Raw genomic sequence first — 24,360 nt, forward strand, 5'->3', positions numbered from 1 at the left:
AACCATCTAGTGTTAACAGTCGGGTCTTTGTTGCTATGAATTCCCACCACATTAGAGGCCTACATTGGGAGACCTGCCATAAACTAGTACTCACACCCGACGGGTGTGTCATTAGCTTACTCCACCCCTTGGAGGTACTAGTGTTATTCATGCCATTTGCAGACCAGAAAATGGAGGCACAGAAAAATGACCTGTGGTCAGGGCCACAAAGCTGGTACAGCAAGAAATGGAATACAGTCTTAGGTAACCTGTCATCACCCAAACCTGTCATGGTACTCGGGTAACACACATGCACATGCAGGCACACACACCAGAAGCAGGTTGTGGGGTTTCCTGCTTATTAACATGAACAGTCTCTATCCCTCTTTCCCTCTTCACTGAAGATGTTACTCTCTTACTCTCCTCCCCGCTGTTCTGCAAAGAATGTCTGACTCTAAGCAGGAAGTTTGTAATTTACATTTTCTTATGAGTATAAAAAAGAAAATCCTTCAGAATATTCTTTGACAAACTAAAAATTAATGAATTATTGAAGTGGGAGCATATCTGAATTTAACTTTTCTTTGGGAAGAGGAAAAAGGCTGAAGGGAAAAAACAGCTAATTCAGCAATAATATATCCTTATTTTCAGCCTTACATGCCATCAGTAGGAATCCATTCAGGAGAAAGAGAGATCAGAAGAGAAGCCCAAGTGGAAATAAGAACAAGCTGCGAAGGGGCCTGGCATTCCAGTCACTCTAGTGAGCCGCCTCCTCTAGGTCTTCGGGGCAAGGCTGGCTGCAGAAAGAGCCTCTTGGCCCCGGAAAATTCACACCCAGGTCGGTCAGCTATCTTCACCATGCCTGGCAAGACCTCTGCCAGCCTGGACAGACCTGGAATGTGCTGTCTTGAACTGGGTGGGACTTTGCGGCAGAATAAAGGGAAGGTGAGTGAGGTTGTCATCTTCATTATCCTCTCACAGGACCAACTTTTATTTTATTTATTCATTTAAGGACAAATTTTTAAAAGTAAAGTGAATGAAACCATTTGTGATTAAGATACATAGACAGAACTTCAATGTAGAAAAAAAAAGACCTTGCTGGGAAACAGATGATGAGAAACACTGTAAAACATTTCACAGACGCACAAAAAGCTCACATTGTAAACAGGATTAAGCTGCTCTTGATTTAGCCCGTAACATCAAGGTTTCATTTTGCTCAGCCTGAGATCTCGCTCAATTTCAAACTGCCTGTGATCCACTCGGTCGAGGAAGGCTTTCCGTTCAATGTACCTAGAAGAAGATGAAAACAGTGTTTGTCAGTAGAATCCAGTAGGAGAAACTCCTCCCCTACACAGTCCCATCCCCCAGGGATAAACTAAGTTACAGTAAATGGTGCCGAGAGTGACCACCCATGACTCTTCCAGTACAATCCAAACCACTCACATTTGGTCTAAACAAGGATGGTGAAAATAAAAGGAAGGCAACAGCTTATCAATGAGAAAGTATATTAGAGGCTGGGTGGCAGGAAGATGTTGCAATTTTTTTTTTTTTTTTTTTTTGAGACGGAGTCTCGCTCTGTCGCCCAGGCTGGAGTGCAATGGCGCGATCTCGGCTCACTGCAAGCTCCGCCTCCCGGGTTCACGCCATTCTCCTGCCTCAGCCTCCCGCGTAGCTGGGACTACAGGCGCCCGCCACCACGCCCGGCTAATTTTTTGTATTTTTTAGTAGAGACGGGGTTTCACTGTGTTAACCAGGATGGTCTCGATCTCCTGACCTCGTGATCCGCCCGCCTTGGCCTCCCAAAGTGCTGGGATTACAGGCGTGAGCCACCGCGCCCGGCCTGATGTTGCAATTTTCTAACAAGACTTTAAGGGAAGAAGAAAGAACACCGGTTTACACAAGCATGGGTTCAAGTCCTAGCTCTAGCTCACTGATTAGCTGGGCAAAGGAATGACATCTTTGAGCCTCACTTTTCTCTACAGCAGCATGGTGATGCTGTTTTTCTTGGCTTTAGTGGTGTGTTGAATTGGTGGGTAAGAGAAAGCTACGCCTCCTGCATACATACATCAAAACATGAAAAGGGGGCATGTGGTAATGAAGGAAAGAAGACAGTAAAAATGACCTCACAGGACTGCTGTGAAGGTGAAGTGAGCTGAGGTTCATAAAGTGCACACTTTAGAAGTGATTTAACTGCTTTGAGCTCTTTTCTTCCCCTCATCCTTTTCTCCTCTCCGCGGTATCCTCCACCCTCTTTGGGTCTAGGTTGCTTCTGCTAAGATGACAGGAGAACTCTTTCCCTAAATGCCTCTAAGAGAATGAGTTTAAGGGCCTCTGATCTCTCCTTTCAAGGATCCCCTTGAAAGGTGGACACTCTGCTCCCTAATCTGGTTGGGTTCAGCAAACTTTCCCTCTGTCCTCCAGGCAGGACGGGAAAGCAGCAAGGGCTGAAGCACAGGCACGCTTGCTGGGAGTGAGGCTGGCTGCTTAATGAGACACAGCTGCATCTTAATGCGCCTCCTCACCATAAAGCGTGCTGCGATTTGCCTGGGCGGAGGAGATCTCTGCCGCTAATTAATCTATGGAGAGAGCAAAAATTGCCATGGAAAATGGGAGACATAATTGAATCTCTGCACTAATTTTTCTTTTGTTGCACTGTGGAAAATATGCATCTGTCATTACAAAGTCATTACATTTATAGTGAGAATGCTACCAGGTTCAGAAACCTGTGTTCCCCTGCTGAGTCCAGGGCCTTGCTTTCCCTTCCAACAGCATCCTAGGAAGTACCATCCATCCTACCTCATTTCCAGCTAGGCCTGACTACCCTGACCCTTCTGGAGGGCTGGCCAGAAATGTACAGGCTCTGAGGCCAGAGGGCTGGAGGTTTGAGTTTTGTCATTTGCTGTCTGTGACTCTGCAAGTCACTTAACCTTGCTAGTTCTGTTTCCTAATCTGTAATAAAGATAATAAATAATGGCTAGTCGTCTCCACTCTGAAGGACTGTTGTGTGGATTAAATAAAATAGTGTCTACATCACACGGGGCACAGAGCAGGTACTCAATAAAATGATAGGTAATGTTGTTGTCATGGTTTTAGGAAGCAAGCTTTCAACAGGCTCCTAAGGACAGTAGATGGCCCAAGTCTGGACTTATGGTTTCAGCAATGAGGAACCAAAAGACCTGGTCTGGCTCAGGTACTAAGCTGCTGTGTCAAAACCGTCAATGAGGCCAGAATGGCTGGAAACACAACGACAGGACCTGCTCTTAGGTTTGATAAAAGCCCTTGGGGTCAGGGTTGTCAGATTTAACAAATAAAAATACAGGCTGCCTGGTTGAATTCGAACTTCAGAGTCCCTGGCAGTCAGGGAAGCTGCAGACAGCATGGACCCCTTTAGATAAAAAGAGAAAAAGGGAAGACAGGTAGGGAAGTGTAGACATCTAACAACAAACTTACTTCCCACCTCCCACTAAGAGACCCGTGATTCTCCAGTGGGGGCTAACCAAAATGGCCTCAGAGGCACGTTCACTACAACTGGTCATCTTTCCACCCCAGCCCCACCAGCCCAAGGGAGGCTCACTACCACGGGGACCAGGATTTTGACAGCATTGCACTTTAACTGTCCCTTGGAAGTGCTAGCAGAAAAAAGAGAGGTGAGCCTTAGCATGAGATCTTGCTGTGCTGTTGTTCGCCTGGGGGTGTAAAAGGAATTTAGGGTATGTTTCAAGAGCCATCTTCCAGTGCTACCTGTCTGGGAGATCAGGTGGAGGGAAGGAGTAAGTATGTGGCTTTAAGCATTTGGGGTCTTTCTTCCTGACTTTATTTTTTTGAGACAGGGTCTTGCTTTGTGGCTCAGGCTGGAGTGCAGTGGTGCAAACACAGTTCACTGCAGCCTCGACCTCTCAGGCTCAAAAAATCCTCCTGCTTCAGCCTCTCAGGTAGCTGGGACCACAGGCACACACCACCACACCTGGCTAATTTTAAATCTTTTGTAAAGATAGGGTCTCTCCATGTTGCCCATGCTGGTCTCGAACTCCTGGGCTCAAGCAATCCTCCCATCTTGGCCTCCCAAGTGCTAGGATTACAGGTGAGAGCCATCGGGCCCAGCCCTGATTTTCCTGTAAATAAGAAGTGACACTTAAATGAGGATGCTAACTGGGTATGAATAAAGGTCCTGCACGTTCCCAGAAGCTGTGTTGGGTCCAGCTGACTCTGAGACTATCAAGAGTGAAGCCCAGGTTGGGTGCTAAACAGGCAGGTGCAGTCGGAGTTTAGGTTTAGGGAGGCCTCAGGCAGCAGTGAGGGGAACACGTGCAGGATGCAACTGAATTCTCAAGGGCAACCCAGACAAAGGCCATCAAGGCAGGTCTGGTGACTATTCCCCGATTCACAGCCATCTGCAGTTGCTAACAGGATGCCTGTGACGGCCTTGGTTTACTGCCAAGAGCTGACCATAAACAAAACTACTTGATATGGACTCTCCCACTGCCAAGAGACAGAAAAGGTACTAAGAATGACAGTAGCTCTGACATTTAGTTTTTGTGTGACTTTGGGCAAGATACTTAATTTTCTGTGCCTTTTTTTCCTTCTCTGTAAAACAGAATAACAATTACAATAACCCTCTGGCAATACAATGAAACTGTGAGAAGTGCTTTGTATACAATAAAACAAAAAATAGCTATGGGAGTTGTCATGGGCTTGGGGTTCTTGCTTCCCATTTCTTTTGTGTGTTTGTTTGTGTGTGTGCGTGCGCGTGTGTGTGTGTGTGTGTGTGTTTTTAGTAGAGATGGGGTTTTGCCATGTTGGTCAGGCTGGTCTTGAACTCCTGTGTGTGTGTGTGTGTGTGTGTGTGTGTGTGTTTAGTAGAGATGGGGTTTTGCCATGTTGGTCAGGCTGGTCTTGAACTCCTGGCCTCAAGTGATCTGCCCGCCTGAGCCTCCCGAAGTGCTGGGATTACAGCCGTGAGCCACTCTGCCCGGTCTTGCTTCACATTTCTTCTGACTTGACTTTACCTCTACAGAACCTCAAAACCCAGGGCAACTGGAACAGAGACCAAGAGACTAAATGTCCCTGAAAGAGGAAGGGCTCATTAGAAAGGCCACCTCCTCAAAGGTGGCCACTGAGACTCAGGACATTTTCATGCACTTTAAATGGGTCACGGTCCCAGAACAGACCCACCTAAGGACAAGTGCAATGGGAATCATGGCTCTTGCTCTTGATGCGTCCAGGTGCTTTTCTGGCCTGTGCGCAGCCCTTTTGGGGGCCCAGCATGACTCAGCCCAGTCCACAGGGAAGCCTAGTGGTGGGGGATGCATCATCGCTTTCTGCTTCCATTGCCTTCTGTGGCCCATTTAAAAGGCTCTTCACTTTCTTTAATAAAATATGCTAAGAACCTAAGGGATTTTCTAGTTTTTCCTTTTAGAACCAGGTTAGGCACAACAGGCTCTGACATCTTTTGAATCTTCCAACCCAAATTATTTATCTGCCACCAATTTCCCTGAGATCTAGGCCAATGAAAAGGGAGGGAGAAATGGAAGCAGAGGACAAGAGAAAGGTAGAAAATGCTACTAGGGAACATGTCAGTACAAGGCGAGCATCCCAAATCCAAAAATCCGAAATCTGAAGTCCTCCAAAATCAGAAACTTTTAAAGCACTGACAAGACACAAGTGGAAAATTCCACACCTGACGTCTTTGCTTTCTGATGGTTCGATGAACACAAACTTTGTTTCAAGCACAAAATTATTTAAAATACTGCATAAAATTACCTCCAGGCTTTGTGTATAAGGTACATACAAAACAAATGAATTCTGTGTTTGTTTAAACTTGGGTCCCATCCCCAAGATTGCTGATGATGTAAAAGCAAATATTTCAAAATTGAAAAAGGTCTGAAATCTAAAACACTTCCAGTCCCAAGCATTTCAGATAAGGGATATTCAACCTGTATCTGGGAACCCACCCTGCAGGAGGACAGAGGGCCTTTGAGTGTGGTAAGGCCCAACGGAGTGCTGACCCGACGTAGCCACCCTGGCTGAAGTCCCTGAGATGCCTCCTGCACCGCTGGTCAGGAAGAGGGAGAGCACAGGGAAGTGCAGGGAAACCTGAGGCAGTCACTGAGGACACTCCAAAGCTGCATTACTATCATGCTGCCCAGACAAAGCCAGCATTCTGTTCCCCAAGTGAGCATTCAAGGCAGCACAGACACAGGACAAAAAGTGGGTAAATGCATTTTCCAACACCACAAAGCATGGGCTACGGAAGCACTCCGAGGCTAGAATAAAGCTCTGGGAATGATGTACAGAGATACGGACTTTGCTGCCTCGAGAAATGCAGTTGAAAGAAGCAGTTTGCCCAATAGTACACCTCCCCCCTTAAGGAGGATTTAACTTGCAAACATCTCAAGGGTTAGACTGGAAGGGCGGTTTCTAATTAAGTTTCTTCTCCACTGCCTTCTTCCCCTATCACCTCCAGGTTGTGCTGGTTCTGAAAGAGTGACCCTGAGGGGTCATGAAAATATATTTTTTTGGAGAAAGGAAATTATTTTCTTCAGTCCCTCCTTCATGCTGCTCCAACTCACAAAAACACCTGGTCTCCAGTTGTAACCTTCAATTGATTGGTCAGACAGCAGCAGCTGGCACTAGCCAGTGTTTCTCTTCTCTATGCATGGATTCCTCCCCTTAAGTCAGTTGGCCCCCGCCTTAGCACTGCTAGATGCCAAGCTGCTGCTGCTGATCACCACCAAGAAACCTGTGTAATGGGTTACAGGACTGCAGGGCTGATCCTGGAATGCTGTACTGGGCCCTGGGAGTCTGGAGCTCAGAGGAAAAGCAGCAATTCTTTGCTGGAGAAATGACTGTCTCCGGTACAGGCACTTCAACTAACTCTGCTGACTGAAATGACGCCTGGATGGAAACATCATTCTGATGTATTATGCTCTTCTTTTCTGGGTGATTAATTCTAATCCTACTTGGCCGGGTGCAGTGGCTCACACCTGTAATCCCAGCACTTTGGCAGGCTGAGGTGGGTGGATCATGTGGTCAGGAAATCCAGACCATCCTGGTTAACACGGTGAAACCCCATCTCTACTTAAAAAAAAAAAAAAAAATACAAAAAATTAGCCGGGTGTGGTGGCAGGCGCCTGTAGTCCCAGCTACTCAGGAGGCTGAGGCAGGAGAATGGCGTGAACCCGGGAGGCGGAGTTTGCAGTGAGCTGAGATCGCGCCACTGCACTCCAGCCTGGGGAACAGAGCGAGACTCCATCTCAAAAAAAAAAAAAAAAAAAAAATTCTAATCCTACTAGACCGCCAAACAAAAGCCATGACTATCTGCTAGCTAGTGGGATGGGTGTTTAGACACTGCCATGGTGCAGCACCTGCTCTGGGCTGGTAACAGAATAGGGAACAAGAAGTTGCCCTCAGGGACTTACCCTGAGGTAACAAAACATGTTCATAGATGAACAAAACGTGACAACATGCATCAGATGATAGTAAGTGTCACGGAGAAAATCAAACCAGGTAATGTGACTGAGGGTTCCTTGGGTGGGGGTACTCTAGAGTGCCATCCGCATAGAGCCCTGGATGACAAACCAGAGCCTCCTGGGGAAGGAGCACTACACAGAGACAGTGAGGCTGGGCTGCAGCGAGCTGGGGGAGAAGAGGACAGAGGTAGGCAGGGGACAGCTTGGGGAGGGCCTGGTTAACACTGATTTGAAGGGTTACCCGGGGGCGTTCCACAGGGAAGAGATGAAAAATGGTATTTTTAAATGACTGCTTCTGCTGCTGGGTGGAGAATGGATGAAAGGGTACAGAGGTAGAAGCAGGGAGCGGAGCAGATGTCTGCGGCCTGTACTGGGGTGGTGGTAGTGGGGCTGCGCGAATAGAAATAAGCTGAAGTATTCTGTGATGAAACCATCAATTGGACTTGTGGGATGTTGGTGGAAAGACAGGAAATCAAGGATGAAGCCCAAGTTTTTCTTTTTTTGAGACAGAGTTTCGCTCTTGTTGCCTAGGCTGGAGTGCAACGGCATGATCTCGGCTCATTGCAACCTCCGCCTCCCGGGTTCAAGCAATTCTCTAGCCTCAGCCTCCCGAGTAGCTGGGATTACAGGTGCCCACCACCACGCCCGGCTAATTTTTGTATTTCAGTAGAGATGGGGTTTCACCATGTGGGCCAGGCTGGTCTCGAACTCCTGACCTCAGGTTATCTGCCTGCCTCGGCCTCCCAAAGTGTTGGGATTACAGGCGTGAGCCACCATGCCTGGCCCCAAGTTTTTCTTTTAACAGTAGGGTAGACAGTGATGTGCCATTTTCTAAGAATTCTGAGGAATGAGGGTTCTGTTTATGGAGGGAAAGCAAGTATTTGGTTTTGAAAGTTAAGTTTGATGTGTCTTGGACAACCAGAAGGTGATGTCAACTAACAGCTGAAATGTAAGCCTGGAGCTCAGTGGAATGGTCAGGGCAGGGGATACTTTTTTTTTTTTTTTTTTTTTTCAGTCTTCAGTAGAGAATGGTAGCTGCAACTTGCAACTAGTGAGCTTTCCTGGGGAGGAAGAGATGACTGCCCAGGGCCCGGCCCTGGGACTTCCCAAGTTTAAAGGCCCAGGGAGGGAAAAAAAGCCAGCCAGGGATTCTGGGAGGAGATGCCACCAAGCTCTACTTCCCACCGCTGTGGAAAATATTCCTGAAGAGTTGGCAGGAACACATCAGGAAGAAACTTAAAGGAATAAAGCATCTAGCTTTCCAGTAAGGCCCGAGGCATGGTGAGGTCAGTAATGGCAGGTGGGAGAAAGAAAAGTGAGCACAGGACTCATGGAAAAGGGAGAAGATTCCTATTGATAAACATGCCCGGCCTTTCTTCTACTTATTTAATTCCCACAATAATCACGAGAGGTATATTAAAATGTTTCTACTTTATATATGAAGAAAATGGGGCTAGTACCTATGGTATGGGAAGAGCCAAGATTTGAATTGTTTATTGTAAAACATAATATACATACAGAAGAGTGCATGAACTGGGCAAGGGCAATGAATCATTATAAAACAAGTGCTCGCATGGCTCTGACTTGGTTAGAAGTAGAAGGCTGGAGCCTCGAGGAGGTGCCTGTATAATTCTTCCCCAAAAACCTGCAGCCTACTCAGGTGACAGCCTGCCCAGAGCCTGTGTCTGTGTCTTCATTTCCTTGCTTTAAGTTTCTTTTTTCTCAACATTAGAGTTTTGTTGTGTCTTTTTTTTTTTTTGGTAAAGAGACAGGGTCTTTCTCTGTTGTCCAGGCTGGAGTGCAGTGAGTAGCTGGGACTATGGGTGCATGTCACTGTACCTGTCTTATGCCTCTAGAATTTTGAACCTGTGGTCTAGTGATTCTCAACCTTGGCTGTGCATGAGAATCACCTGAGAAGTAAAATTTAAAGATGCAGATATTTGTGACCTACCTGTTCTAGATTCTTGATTCAGCAGCTGTGTACAGAGGTGGTCACCTGAACTTAGGAAAATGTCACCAGAGGATTCTCATGCTCAGCCAAGGTGAGGAACAGAGCTCCAGTCCCTTCACTGGCCTAGGGGCTGGGCTCCTTTAATCCATCTGCAGGAGCCAGAAAAGGAGAGTGAGTGGAGATGTGGGGCTGGGCACTTAAGAAGGCAGATGAGAAGGGCTGAGGCAGAGCACAGAGCCAGTAGATCTGCACTGGAAACATGCAGTCACATCTGTGGAATCTGGCTGGGCGAATGAGGGGAGAAGCCTCAAGCAAAGGAGGGAAAAGCAGAGCATAAAGGAGGATGGTATTAGTTAGTTGTTCCCTAACCCAGTTATGTGACTTTCCACTGCCTGAAAAGTTCTCACTAGGCAGATGTTCTTTTTAATCGTGCTTTCCCTTCCAGTCTACATTTTGTTAACTCTTCCTATCTTTAATAGCACCATTCCTTACTTTTTTTTTAATTGAAAATTTTTATTTTTTGGGACAGGGTCTCACTCTTTCACCCAAGCTGAAATGCACTGGTGCGATCAGAGCTCACTGCAGCCTCAATCTTCTGGAGGTGAGCGATCCTCACACTTCGGCCTCCCAAGTAACTGGGACTACAGGTGTGCACCACGTCCAACTAATGTTTTTGATTTTTAGTAGAGGCAAGGTCTTGCTATGTTGCCCAGGCTGGTCCTGAGCTCAAGCAGTCCTCCTGCCTTGGCCTCCCAAAGTGCTGGGATTGCAGGAGTGAGCCACTGATCCCATCACTCCTTACTTTTCTAAGACCTCTATTAACTCAAGCAGAGTTAACACTGTCCAACTCATATAATCAATATTCAGAGAAGCAATAATGTGTAGCACACGCTGATAGTTCCTCTGCTGTCTCAGATCACTGTGCAAGAGTGGAGAACAGGACAGAGCTGCGAGTTACTGGAGCTGAATGTGAATGGAGAGGTTTGGGGCGCATGTCAGAGCTACCACTCGTGAAGAGACAAACACTGCACTTCATCCGGAGTCTTCCCTTGATCACTCTGGCCCCCTCTGCCTGTCCTGTAGCATTCCAGCTTAGACTGATCTAGAAGTCTGCTAGTTAAACAAGCTCACGAAGCTGTTTAAAATGTTTTTTTTGGGGCTGGGCGTGGTGGCTCACACCTGTAATCCCAGAACTTTGGGAGGCCGAGGCGGGTGGATCACGAGGTCAGGAGTTTGAGACCAGCCTGCCCAACATGGGGAAACCCCGTCTCTACTAAAAATACAAAAATTAGCTGGGCGTGTAGGCGCGCGCCTGTAATCCCAGCTACTCGGGAGGCTGAGGCAGGAGAATCGCTTGAACCCGGGAGGCAGAGGTTGCAGTGACCCAAGATCACGCCATTGCACTCCAGCCTGGGTGACAGGGTGAGACTCCATCTCTAAATAAATAAATAAATAAATAAATAAATGTATGTATGTATGTATGTTTAGGGAAAAAAAAAAAAACATACTGGTCAGCTTCCAGGTTCATTTAGATAATCTTGAAGCCTAATTTAGAAATATGACCCCCCCCAATAAATCCTTTGTCTATCATTAATAAACTGAATGAGCTGGGTGCAGGGGTGTGCCCCTGTAGTCCTAGCTACATAGGAGGCCGAGGCAGGAGGATCGTTTGAGCCCAAAAGTTTGAGACCAGCCTGGGCAACATAGTGAGACCCTGCCTCTTAAAAAAAACTTGAATGACTTGGACTTAATGCAAGCCTTTATGTGACAGGTGTTCTGTAAAGTGCTTTATGTATATTACATATACGTAAGCAATACATATATTATCTCATGAGATCATCACAACCACATAGTGAGGATGGTATCATTATCCCAGTTTTATTGGTAAAGGAGCTGAGCCTCAGAGGTGTCCAGTATGCTGGTGGAGAAGAGCTTACTGGTAAGAAGCAGAGCTGCCGAGCAGCCAGGGCTCTCGCGTGGGACACTCAACATTTCCTTTCATGGCTAGGGGTGAGGACTGTTGATTTTGAGCCATGAAGCCACTTCTGTGGTAACTTCCTTAGTGCCTTCTGAGGTCCGTAAGTACTTATGAACACCTTTTCTTTCTTTTCTTTTCCTTTCTCTCTCTTTCTTTCTTTCTTGAGACACAGTCTTGCTCTGTCACCCAGGCTGGAGTGCAGTGGTTCGATCTTGGCTCACTGCAACCTCCACCTAGTGGGTTCAAGTGATCCTCCTGTCCCAGCCTCCCAAGTAGCTGGGATTACAAGCGTGCACCACTATGCCTGGCTAATTCTTATATTTTTAGTAGGATGGGGTTTTGCCAGGTTGGCTAGGCTGGTCTCGAAATCCTGACCTCAAGTGATCTGCCCGCCTCGGCCTCCGAAAGTGCCAAGATTACAGGTGTGAACCACCATGCCTGGCCACCATTTCTTTCTTGATTTTTTGTTTAATCACCAGTAAGACAAATATGACAAGGAAAGGACCCTTTTTACAACTGAATACATAGGTTATGAACATTCTCTTTGTATTCCACAGCGAAGAGAAAGAGGTGCAAGTGATGGCCTGGGGTGCTGTCTGAGGGCCTGGCCTATCACACAGGCTATAGCCAAGGGTAAAGCCCCACCCCAGGCCATAATGACACAGACAAAAAAAAATTCACAATAATGCAACATCTAGGCATTCCATTGGCTCAGTTTTTGACGGATTTGAACTAGTTTGGTTTCTCAGAAGGACAAATGATTCAGATAAGGCCAAGGCTGCTACCACGGGCCAGATCCAACCACTAGGCAACTTACAGTTCACTGGACCTGTAATTCAGCAAATTCAGCTTGGCAGATGTGACTGGCCCTGAGAGTACTCCTCACATGCCCCGCCTTCCCTCCACCCGCAGTGGCCTTCCCAGTGACAGGCCCTGCCCCACACTGGAACAGAGCCTTACTGACAAACCAAAGTGCTCACATTTTTAGTTCCATCATGAAAAGCTCCTGCCTGCTTATAGTGGGCAGTTTGTCTCCAATAAATCATTTGATTTCAGGGTTCTGAGGATTTTCCAAGGCATAAAACCTACTCCTTCTTACCCCTCTTTCCCTCGATTATGGATGGCCAGTTCTTCACCAATCCCCTCTTCCTCCTTGAAGCTCTCCCAGTCCAGTTTGGACTTCTCAAGGGTGCTCATTTTCTGCTTCTTGGCACCAATTTTCCCCAAAAGGCTGCTCATGCCACTTGATCTTTTTAACCTAAGGAAAGAAAATATGAAAGATGTAGCAGGTAAAAACTCTGATCTCTAGATTAACAGTTTTTCTGATGCAAATGGGAATCCCCTAGATTGGAGCCATTTATCTTAGTGGAAGCCATGTTCATATTTGGGGCATTTCCTTCCTGGTGTGGAGAGCACTGTAAGTAAACTGGAATTCTAATGTGCTTTTCCTGCTTAACACCACTGTCTGCTCTCCTGAGCTACGAACAGGAAATCCTGCCTCCTTCAGACCTCTGTGGGCTCTGTGTGGCAGGCCTCTGCTTGCAAGGAGGGGAGAAGCAGCGCTTCAGGCAGGGCTTTGGAGTCACATGCCAAGGTCCAACTTCCAGCTTAACTGTGTGACTCTAGGCCAGTTATTTACTGCATGTTCCTTGGTTTCCTAATCTACAAAGCAAATGCTTACTCACAGGCTGTGGTGTATCTTACACGTAAAGGGCTAAAACAGCACTTGGCACAGCGTCAAGGTGCAATAAGCATGAGCCACTCTGAGTCACTGTCATCGTTTAAGCTTAAAGCCCCAGGGGGTTCTTTTAAGAGAAAGAGAACCAGTTCCCAACACTGATGAGTGAAAAGTCACAGTACTGTAAGAGGGTTCTAAAATCAGTTTCCTTTTAACTCCTGTGAGTTGGGCCCTGTTTTTTCCAGGAGGTGGAGAACATTCCTCACTCCGAAAGCTCACACGGGGAATGTACAGCCTGTGCTCCACTTGCTGGTGATGCTATCATGGACAGTGGGAGAAACCCCAGATGCCCAAATTCAAGTCTTGGCAGGTCAAATGTTTCCAGTCATTGTTAAACATATGAAATAAAATAAGAAAAGCAAAATGCAGTTAAGATGGTATGAGGAAAGGTTTGGTCTCTTTATGAAATGAAACGAAATCATCTACCAGCATGTAGGAACTTGGAAGTTATTTTCTGCCTCACAGGGATATGCAAGGAAGTTAAACATTTAAAAACTATGAGCTAATGTCACATGGTCTACTGATAATAATACCTTTACTTGTCTAGAATGTTTGTTCTCCAAGTGCTTTTGTAGCCATGATCTCATCTAACTCTCACTAAGGCCTGTGACACAGGACCCAGTCTCAGAGTTGGAAGGGATCATCTTCGAAATAACCTAGTATCACCCTAACCCATTCCGAAACCCCACGTCCCTGCCGCAAAGCAGGATGAACGACTACTCACCCCCTCTGCCTGGTGTGAGCCAACAGGCCAACGTCCACACTGAACACCAGACTGCTGGGACTGAACAATGACCCTAAACATTCTCATTCTATTAACTTTAGTAGAAAGGATGTCAACTTCCCTTTTTGGGTCACACCCCAGTACACGCTGAGCTTAAGATCAACTCAGAATAGGCTGGGCAAGCTTCATCATCCTTGTATTAAGTTAGACAAATAAACAAAGTTCAGAGAGGTTAAATGATAAAACAAGGGTCAAAGCAATAGACAATGCAGATCCGGGACAAAGGAAGATCTCTCCCGACTCTCAGGGTGGTGCACTGCGCTATCTCACCTCCAGATGAGAAGTGACTTGAGAGATTTTCTCATTAGTTACTTTACTTCCCAGTTTGCTTAAGAGAACTCCAAATAGCTCTTTATGAGCTTTCAATTCATGTCTTCTAAGCACTGTTTTCCAGACAACTCAACCCCTACAATGTCATATGTGCGTGTGATCACACACACACACACACACACACACTTTCTCTTTCACCATTTTACCAGGAACGGAGCATGAGTGGGGATATGGAAACTTACTGTGTCTCAAGTCTTTTTCCTTCTCATCTTCCTTACTGCTACTGCCCGACTTCTCATTCTTATATCACCTGGATAATTGAACAGCCTCTTTACTGGCCTCCCTGACCTGTTTTTCCCCATCCTCACTCAATGGCCCTATCCTGGTATCTAGTGACATGCTGTAATTAGACTGAATTTTCCAAAACACAAAGCTTATCATGTCTTTCTGCTTAAATGTCTCTTCATTGACCCCTTTTTATTTTTATTTATTTTTATTTTTTGAGACGGAGTTTCTCCCTTGTTGCCCAGGCTGGAGTGCAGTTGCGTGATCTTGGCTCACTGCAACCTCTGCCTCCCGGGTTCAAGCGATTCTCCTGTCTCAGCCTCCCAAGTAGCTGGGATTACAGGCACCTGCCACCACGCCTGGCTAATTTTTTGTATTTTTAGTAGAGACGGGGTTTTGCCATGCTGGGCAGGCTGGTCTCAAACTCCTGACCTCGGGTGATCTGCCCACCTCGGCCCCCCAAAGTGCTGGGATTACAGGTGTGAGCCACTGTGCCCAGGCCCACCGACCCCTTTTTAAAACATAATAAAATAAATTTTTATGTATTTACTTTTTTAGAGACAGGTTCTCACTCTGTTACCCAGGCTAGAGTACAGCAGTGAAATCACAGCATACTACAGCCTCAACCTCCCTGGGTCAAGTGATCCTCCCACCTCAGTCTCCTGAGTTGCAGAGACTACAGGTGTGTGCCACCACGTTCAACTATCTTTTTTATGTTTTGTAGAGACAGGGTCTTGCTATGTTGCCCAAGGCTGGTCTCAAACTCTTGGACTCAAGCAATCCTCCTGCCTTGGCCTCCCGAAGTACTGGGATTATAGGCACAAGCCACCATATTAAGCCTTATCTCAGCTTTAAAACCACTTCCTCCAGGAAGCCTTCCCTAACCTCTAGATTAGGTGTCCCTGGTGGTATTTCTATCATACCAGTTCTTTTCATATGGGAACACTGATCTTTTCTTTAGATGCTTGTGAACTCTTATTTCAGCTGCAGCTGCACTAGATGGTTCTGGGCAAGTGCAGACTCACTGTTGACAACACCCCACCAAAGGCATACGCATGAGGACTTTCCATTTCTGGCTGCAGGGTCTCCTCTGAGCCTGCCTGCATGTCACAAGTACTGCCTGGACAGGTGGTGGAGCTCAAGCCATTGGGGCTAGCCTGAAGGAACACAAAAGCTGGTGGTTAAACGGCCAGCCTCCTACCCTCACAAGGTAGCTATAGGAGGTGGAATGCTTCTCAGAAGTTCTGGTGGCATCAAGCCCTCGTGGCCTTGGAATTGTACTCTTACATTGACTTTTCCTCCTTCCTTGTCTCATTCTTTCCACCACTCACAACTGCTTCCTGGGATCACTTCCCAAATAAACTCCCTGCACTCAAAATCCTTGTCTTATGTTCTGCTTTGAGGGGACTCTAACTAAGGATTTTGGGAGAAAAATTATTTTCCTCGTGTAGTCTTTATCTTTCTGTGGCTATTTAAGTTCCTGTGTCTCCAAACCTCTCTACCCATTGATAGAGTTCTGTGAACAGTGAGCACTCAATTAAGTCAACAACGTCACGTGGATTACAGAACCAATTCATGGAAGAGAATCAGATCTTTGTAGAACTAAGTATTTTTTAGAGCGCTTCTACACTGGAGATTTTAAGGGGAACAATTCACTTTTATTCTCCCATCAGCTCTCAACAGCCCAAGGTTCTCCATTTAATTTGGGCAGCACCACAAGCTATGTACGCCACCTCTCCCCTTCAGCCTACAGCTCCAGTGGTATTCCTGGGTGAGGCCATCTTTTTGACGAATTACTTTGAGAAGTCTATGAGAAACTTGATTTTTTGATGCACAGCAGTGAGAAGGTTTCCAGAAAAGGAAAAAAAGCATAATACCCCTTTGCCTTGTTCACCATTAAACATCAGTAAAATGTCACCTGTGCTATTATGCTTTTGGGGAAGGCTTCCAGCTCTCCTTTCACTGGGTCATTAACAAGGTGTAAGATGTCCTAATGTGATAGTCTCTAAAGCAAAATGATCTGCCTTTTATTTGAGGCTAAATCAAAGTGAATGACACACTGATAGCAGCAGCCAGAACACACAGGGGGCTCATGATAACTAGGAGACCAGCAGCTTCTTCCTAGAACCTGTTTGTGGGCTCCCTCAGGGTTCTGAGCCCTCCCACTCACCCTCCCACCCTGAGAGGGGTTTCAGTGTCCTAATCCTGGCGTCATTTCAGCACAGCTTTCAGAAAGGCAGATTTACTGTGACCTTGCCCCTTTCTCTGCCACAAAGGTACATCAACCAGGCTTTCAGGAAGCCGAGGCGGGAGAGAATCAGTCTCTGGGCAGGGGCCGCTGACCCTATTCTGAGAAAGAACACAGAAAAGTCTACTTCAGACACGCACCTCCCTCTGAGAACTATGGCTAGCAGGGGACAAATCAGCACTGGCTCTCCAGGCATCTGGCAGCTGTGTATATTGGAAAACTGTAGAATGGGGAAGTCAGAATTCCCTTGGAGATTTGTTTTCATCAAAAACCAATCCAACCGGGCGCTGTGGCTCACGCCTGTAATCCCAGCACTTTGGGAAGCCGAGGCGGGCGGATCACGAGGTCAGGAGATCAAGACCATCCTGCCTAACACGGTGAAACCCCGTCTCTACTAAAAATACAAAAAATTAGCCGGGCGTGGTGGCAGGCGCCTGTAGTCCCAGTTACTTGGGAGGCTGAGGCAGGAGAATGGCGTGAACCCAGGAGGCGGAGCTTGCAGTGAGCCAAGATCATGCCACTGCACTCCAGCCTGGGTGACAGAGTGAGACTCCATCTCAAAAAAAAAAAAAAAAAAAAAACAACCAATCCAGTTCCAGACCAACAGAACCACTGGTTTCTTTGTTCTTTATCCTAAGCCATAGGGCAAGGTACTGCCAGAAAGTCTGCTTTAACAGACCACTCTCCAGACAACAGTACTTCATTGAGTCAAGAGACTCCTCACCAACCTGTTGCAAGTCAAAGTTCAAAGAAAGGCACCATGCACTTGCTCACCCCGATTACATCCCGAATGTTATGCTGAGGCACTCTGGAATGTTATTACCAAGATGTTTCCAATGTCACAATGACATTGCAACCACCTCCTCCTGAACATCACATGACTTTGTTGACCTTACTACCATAAATTTGATGTAAAGACTAATACTGTTCAAGGAGTGTGGACTTTGCTCTCACCAGCCACCTTCCATGCCATAAGAGAGAGTGGCTGGCTGAGTGCAGCTCATACTGGTGAAAGAGACACTTATTTTCCAAGCTTATCTTTCTTGCATATTTTGTTCAGTTATCCATCAATCAGCAATTATCTTCAACTCCCTTCCCACCATGCCAGACCAAGACCTATCATAACACCAGACACCAACCAAGACCTTAAGAAACTCAGAAAAGTAAAAGAGACACAGAATGTAAAATGACAAGTCATCTTTTTCTTTTCTAAGTTCAAAGTTTATAATGATAATTTTCTAGAACTTATTCTGCTTCTCTTTAGCAAAGAAATGTAATTTTAACAAAAATGTCATTGTAACTGAACAATAAACTTCATCCTGTTGAGTCTGTCACAGAGATATTATGGTAACTTGTTTACTTTGTTCCACGTCCATCAGCATTGACTTGGATTTGTCCAACCGATTTATTTTGTAGCAAGAGTACTGTTCTATCTGACCACCCTCAGCAATGCCCGGGATCCTGCTGTTTGTTTAAAAGAGGTACTGGAAAGGAGCTGGGAGAGTAACTTGCCAAGTGGAAAGGCTGACAGGGCTTACCAAATGTTTGTGAAGGATGGTAGAAGATCTTTCCTGGTGATCTTTAAAATCATCCCCAGGTACCCAGCTGTTTCACAGAATAGAATTTTAGGTTTGGAAAGGAATTCAGAGTCATTCATTCATTGCATTCATTCAACAGAGATTACTGAGAACTTACTCTCTACCAGACACTGTGCTCAGAATGGGGATATAAAAATATACAAAGCTTAATTTTCGGCTTCAAAACAAAAATCTAGTGGAGGACAGATCAACATACAGGCAAACTGTAACCACATATTATGAGGGCACAAAAGAAGAGCTGAGGGGATGTTTAGTCCAACCTCCTTATTTTACAGATCAGTCAACTAAACTCCAAAAGGTTAAGAAACCTGCCCAAGTTTATAGCAGGAGACTTGGGGTTAGTACTTAGTGCTTTTGATGCCCAGACTACTGTCTTTTCCACCTTGCTTGGTGCTAGATTTAAGTCCAAGTAGCTGGGACTACAGACATATGTCACCAAACCCAGATAATTTAAAAAACGTCTTTGTACAGACAGGGATCTTGCTATTTTGCCCAGGCTGGTCTCGAACTCCTGGCCTCAATCATCCCACTTGGGCCTCTCAAAGTGCTGGGATTACAGGTGTGAGCCACTATGCCCAATCTACTACATTTTTAATGTACTAAATCCTCATTATTTGACAATGGACTTACCCAAACACTATTTTTCTCATAACAAAATATTCAGCACTACACTTGAACTGACAGACCAGTACCAAAAGTGGACCAGCAAAGATAGGGTTAACCTGTGTACAGAAGCACCACTGATCTTTAATCCAAACTTCAACACGTGAAGGCTGGATTAAGTCTATGCCTTCCATCTAATAGCCTGCATAATCACTAAAATGCAACTTATTTGGAACAAAAATTCTTTGGCAGAGATATGCAGTTTCCTTAGTATTTGTCATCTGCTTACAATGTAGGAATGGACCTTTACAATTTTTTTTTTTTTTTTTTAAGAAATAGAGTCTTGCTATGTTACCCAGACTGGCCCCGAACTCCTGGGCTCAAGCAATCCTCCTGCCTCAGCTTCCTAAGTAGCTGGGACTATAGGCTCATACAACTGCATCCATCAGGAATTTTTGTAGCTCATTCATGAACTATTAATAGTGTCCAGAGCCACGGAAGGTCTGACACTGGCCTGGAACTCTCTGAGAAACAGGAAGAAAGCAAGCTTATGAAGATAATTCTTCGCTGAGGGCTGTCTGTCTTGAACTAATGTTTCTCTTTCACATTTTCTCTGGAGTTAGCTAAAATCCGTAAGACTAAAAAGTACAACTCAAATCCCTGGGCAAATTTCACTACTCACCTGTATAAATCTCCAAGTAATCTCCCCAAAGCCCAAGATTAGACCACTCAAGGAAATGGACTGGAAGCCACTGATGGCATATTAGGGAGCTAGTTTAACTCCCATTCACTTCTCAACACTGTATTGACAGTACTCTACGGGACAACGGCCTCAGGAAAGCAGAAAACCAGAAGTATGACAAGAAGTTCCAAAGATTTTTAAACCTTCTGTGGCTTGAAAAATTGTCAGTACTTTTAAATCTATTAATAAAGTTGATAACAGTGCCAGCAAAAAAAGTGCCATCTATCAGCAAAAGGCAAAAAGAAAAGCTGGCAAGTAGCAACAGCTTTACCTTTTTTTTATACAAATAGAAAATGATTTATTCCTCAGTTCTATTGCTCTTTGCTAAGCCAATAATGAAGGGCACTTACATTTGTCTGATTTGATTTCAGCTGCTCTACATCTTTATAACGTGTGTCTAAAACATACCTATTTTAGTGATAGAAGTCCTGAATTCTAGTATCTCCAGAAACATATTACAGAAAGCCCTTGCCAACCCTTTCTTCCATGTGTTGTTGAGCAGAGGTGTGTTTTGCCCTGTTCTGGCCTCTCAGCTGACTGTCAGGGAGAACTAAGAAATTTTAGCTGACTTTGGTGCTATTTAAATGAAGAGCTCTTCCTATATAAGATACCACCATCCATTTGTAATTACTAAGACATGGACTGTTTTCCCAAAAGCAGTAGAAGTACTCTAAATGCACAGACTCCTGGTCTCTATTATCATCAAGGACATTCATTCTGAGAATGTCAGATGGGTATAGGGGCTTTGAAGTGACAGTGAAATGGACTTTTTCTCTGGGACAAGCTAACTGACCTGCTGGGCAGTCTCAGTACTAGCACCAAGAGAAAGCTAACATTCTTCTCTGTGAACAACAGTCCTTTACTGGTCTATTGTTCCACTGCAACCAGCCAACTCAGTGGCTTTGTGTCTCTTGCCACAAAGAGTAACGGGTTGTTTGTGTTTATTACTCTGCTTACTTCAGAACTTTCAGAGAAGCTCTACGTTTGATAAGTGTTAGGAAAGTGCAGATCCTCTTCCACACCCTTCCTTGGTGCACGTAAAACATCTGAGGTGCTTGGTTCGTGCACATAATGCAGAGAGAAATGCTGCAGGAAGATGTAAAAGAACTTGTGCTACCAGGTAGGCATGTGAGAGTTTTTTTTGTTTTTTTGACAGGGTCTCGCTCTGTCACCCAGGCTGGAGTGCAGTGGCGTGGTCTCGGCTCACTACAGCCTCTGCTTCCTGGGTTCAAGTGATTCTCCTGCCTCAGCCTCCTGATAGTTGGGATTACAGGCGCCCACCACCACACCCAGCTAATTTATGTATTTTTAGTAGTGATAGGGTTTTGCCATGTTGGCCAGGCTGGTCGCCATGAGGCCTGGCCTCAAGTGATCTGCCCGCCTGGGCCTCCCATAGTGCTGGGATTATAGGCATGAGCCTCCCTCTGCACCTGGTCAGCATGTGAGTTTTAAGGTGTGCGAATGTTCATTCCACTCTTGCTTCTGAGGGATGTTATATGCTGAAACTTGCCTTAGTTCTTCAGAAAGCAAAATATCATCAAGCTGTCTTCTCTCTTTGCATGTATTCCCTTGAATTACATAAAAGAAATTCCATAGAGAATCTCAAGTTGAAAGTCTGAGTTGCTGCCCCTAACTAAAGCAAATGAGATGTCTCAAAGAGTCAAATGAGTGAGTGTTCAGTGTTCACTGTTTTTTGTTTTTTTTTTAGATGGAGCCTTGCTGTGTTGCCCAAGCTACAGTGCAGTGGTGCCATCTTGGCTCACCGCAACCTCTGCCGTTGGGGTTCAAGCAGTTCTTCTGCCTCAGCCTCCCGAGTAGATGGGATTACAGGTGACCGCTACCATGCCTGGCTAATTTTTGCATTTTTAATAGACACGGGGTTTCGCCATGTTGGCCAGTCTGGTCTCGAACTCCCGACCTCAGGTGATCCTCCCGCCTCAGCCTCCCAAAGTGCAGAGATTACAGGCGTGAGCCATCGCACCTGGCCTTGTTCATTGTTATATTTGTCTATTTGAACAGAAAGAAAAGGAAGTGAATAACTACCTTCAATGGCAGTAAGATAAGTTACTTAATGGGCTATAAAAAGGAATACCAATACATGGAAGTACCAATACCTGCTACAACATGGATGGACCATGAAAACATTACATTAAGCGAAAGAAGCCAGGAACAAAGGACCATATATTGTATGATTCCATTGATATGAAATGTCCAGAATAGACAAACCTACACAGACAGAAAGTAGATTAAGGGTCAAGGAGAAATGGGGATAGGAGTTGGGGGTGGTAGTTGCTGACAGCTAATGACAGATAAACGGTGCGGGGTTTGTTTTTGGAGTAATGAATATGTCCTAAGTTGTAGTGATGCACAATTCTGCAAATATACTAAAAGCCATTTAATTGTAGACTGGTATGGGAATTATACCTAAACAAAGCTGTTTTGAAAAATCATAAATGACTACTCTTTCTCTAGGTACTGCATTTATATGCTCAATTTATCTTTCATCATTCAGAAAAATAAAAGGAAATAAAGGAAAATATTTTTATTTTATATATTTATTTTTGAGACCGAGTCTCGCTCTGTCACCCAGGCCGGAGTGCAGTGGTGCGATCTCAGGTCACTGCCAACGCTGCCTCCTGGATTCAAGCAATTCTCCTGCCTCAGTCTCCCACGTAGCTGGGATTACCAGCACCTGCCACCATGCCTGGCTAACTTTTGTATTTTTAGTAGAGATGGGGTTTCACCATGTTGGCCAGGCTGGTCTTGATCTCCTGACCTCAAGTGATCCGCCTGCCTCGGCCTCCCAAAGTGCAGAGATTACAGGTGTGAGCCACCATACTTGGCCAGGAAAATATTATTAAAGGAAAAATGTGTTTCCTGGATTCACAAAAGCATCACATAATTGGGCCATCATTTGGCCAACCTAAAGAAAGGCTTCAGCCTGGGCGACATGGCAAAACCCCGTCTCTACAAAAAATTTGCCGGGTGTGACGGTGTGTGCCTGTAGTCCCAGCTACTTGGGGGCTGAGGTGGGAGGTTTGCTTGAGAACGGGAGGCAGAGGTTGCAGTGAGCAGAGATTATGCCACTACACACCAGCCTGGGTGACAGAGTGAGACCCTATCTCAAAAAAAAAAAAAAGAGAGAAGGGTTTCCCAGCACAGCAATTTATAATGATGATACTCAATAACGAGAAATGGGGCGCTGGCATTAATGAACCTTGAGGCTGACTCTTGCTTTTTCTTCTTTGTTTTTGTAACCTTAAGGTGGTAACTCAGAAGGGTTGTGTACAAGAATTCCAGTATGGTCTGGTGAGGAATTCCAATATGGTCTGGTGCAAAAATCCCCCCAACTTTATAGTTTGAAAAATGTGAAACTGAAAGAAAAGTTGAAAACCACTATTTATCTAAATACGCTTCACTTAGATTCAATTGTTAACATTTTGCCACATATAACTTTTCTTTCTATATATAAATTTACTTTTTTGTGGCCGTGTGGAGCCATTGCATCATTTCACCTCTACATACTTTAGCATGTATCTCCCAAGGACACTTTCCAACATACACCCAAGAAATTTAACATTGATATAATGACACAATATACAGTCCAATATAAAGTCCAGGTTCAAATTTCCTTCAACACACCTCCCAAAATGGCCTCGTTAGTTGCTCCCCATTCTCTCCCAAAATGCACCACATTTGAAAGTTTCTTTAGTCTCCTTTAATCTTGTAATCTAGCAGTCTCTTGCCTTTGGTTTTGTTGTTTTGATTTTTGGTCTTCGGTGTCTTGTTAATTTTTAAGAGTCCAGTCTGGTTGACCTATAGAATGTTGCTCATTGGATTTATCTGTTTCCTATGACTAGATTCAAGTTAAATATTTTTGCCGAGGATGCTAAATAGATGAGGTTGGGCACTTCTTACTGCACCATCATCAGAGGCACTAGTGTCAGGTCAGCCCATCCTGGCGATGCCAAGCGTGATCCCTTGGGTAAGGTTGTGACGGCCAGAACTCTCACTTGTAAAGGTACATTTTCCCTCCGTAATTAATTTGTAATTCATGTATAATATGTGAGATAATACTCTCAGGAAGTTCAGAAAGTTGACCGCTTCTTATTTCTTATGCCTCACTCTATAACATCTTCGGCTATGTCTACAGACAGACTAGGGTGAATTAATAGTAAAGAATCCTATTTGAAAGGCCAGGCAGTATGCTGGCTCACGCCTATAATTCAAGCACTTTGGGAGGCCAGGGAGGTAGGATAGCTTAAGCCTAGGAGTTCAAGACTGTAGTAAGCTGTTATCGTGCCACTGCACTCCAGCCTGGGTTGACAGGATGAGACCCTGTCTAAAAAAAAAAAAAGTCCTACTTGAAGGACAAATATACAAATATTCAGGAAATCCCCAAAGGAGAGTAAAGCTCTAGCTGTAAAAAAGTCTTTAAAAAGTAAAAGAGGCTGGGCGCGGTGGCTCACGCCTGTAATCCTAGCACTTTGGGAGGCCAAGCCGGGCGGATCACCTGAGGTCAGGAGTTCGAGACCAGCCTGACCAACACAGAAAAACCCCGTCTCTAATAAAAATACAAAATTAGCCGGGCGTGGAGGCGCATGCCTGTAATCTCAGCTACTCGGGAGGCTACTCCTACTGCCTCAGCAGGAGAATCGCTTGAACCCGGGAGGCAGAGGTTGTGGTGAGGCGAGATCGCAACATTGCACTCCAGCCTG

General features: G+C 45.3%; 1 protein-coding gene across 1 annotated transcript in view; it reads right to left on the minus strand.

Moving 5' to 3' along the window:
• Positions 1–931: 931 nt before the first annotated feature.
• Positions 932–24,360, minus strand: part of CFDP1 (craniofacial development protein 1) — a 138,950-nt gene continuing 115,521 nt past the window's right edge. The window contains exons 6-7 of the mRNA XM_004058001.5: positions 12,474–12,632; positions 932–1,266 (exon numbers count right to left, since the gene is read on the minus strand). Of these exons, the coding sequence (XP_004058049.3) occupies positions 1,176–1,266; positions 12,474–12,632 (250 nt within the window). The 3' untranslated portion in view covers positions 932–1,175. The remainder of the gene's footprint in view (positions 1,267–12,473; positions 12,633–24,360) is intronic.

This window comes from Gorilla gorilla, chromosome 18, assembly GCF_029281585.2.
Source record: "Gorilla gorilla gorilla isolate KB3781 chromosome 18, NHGRI_mGorGor1-v2.1_pri, whole genome shotgun sequence".
NCBI lineage: Eukaryota > Metazoa > Chordata > Mammalia > Primates > Hominidae > Gorilla > Gorilla gorilla.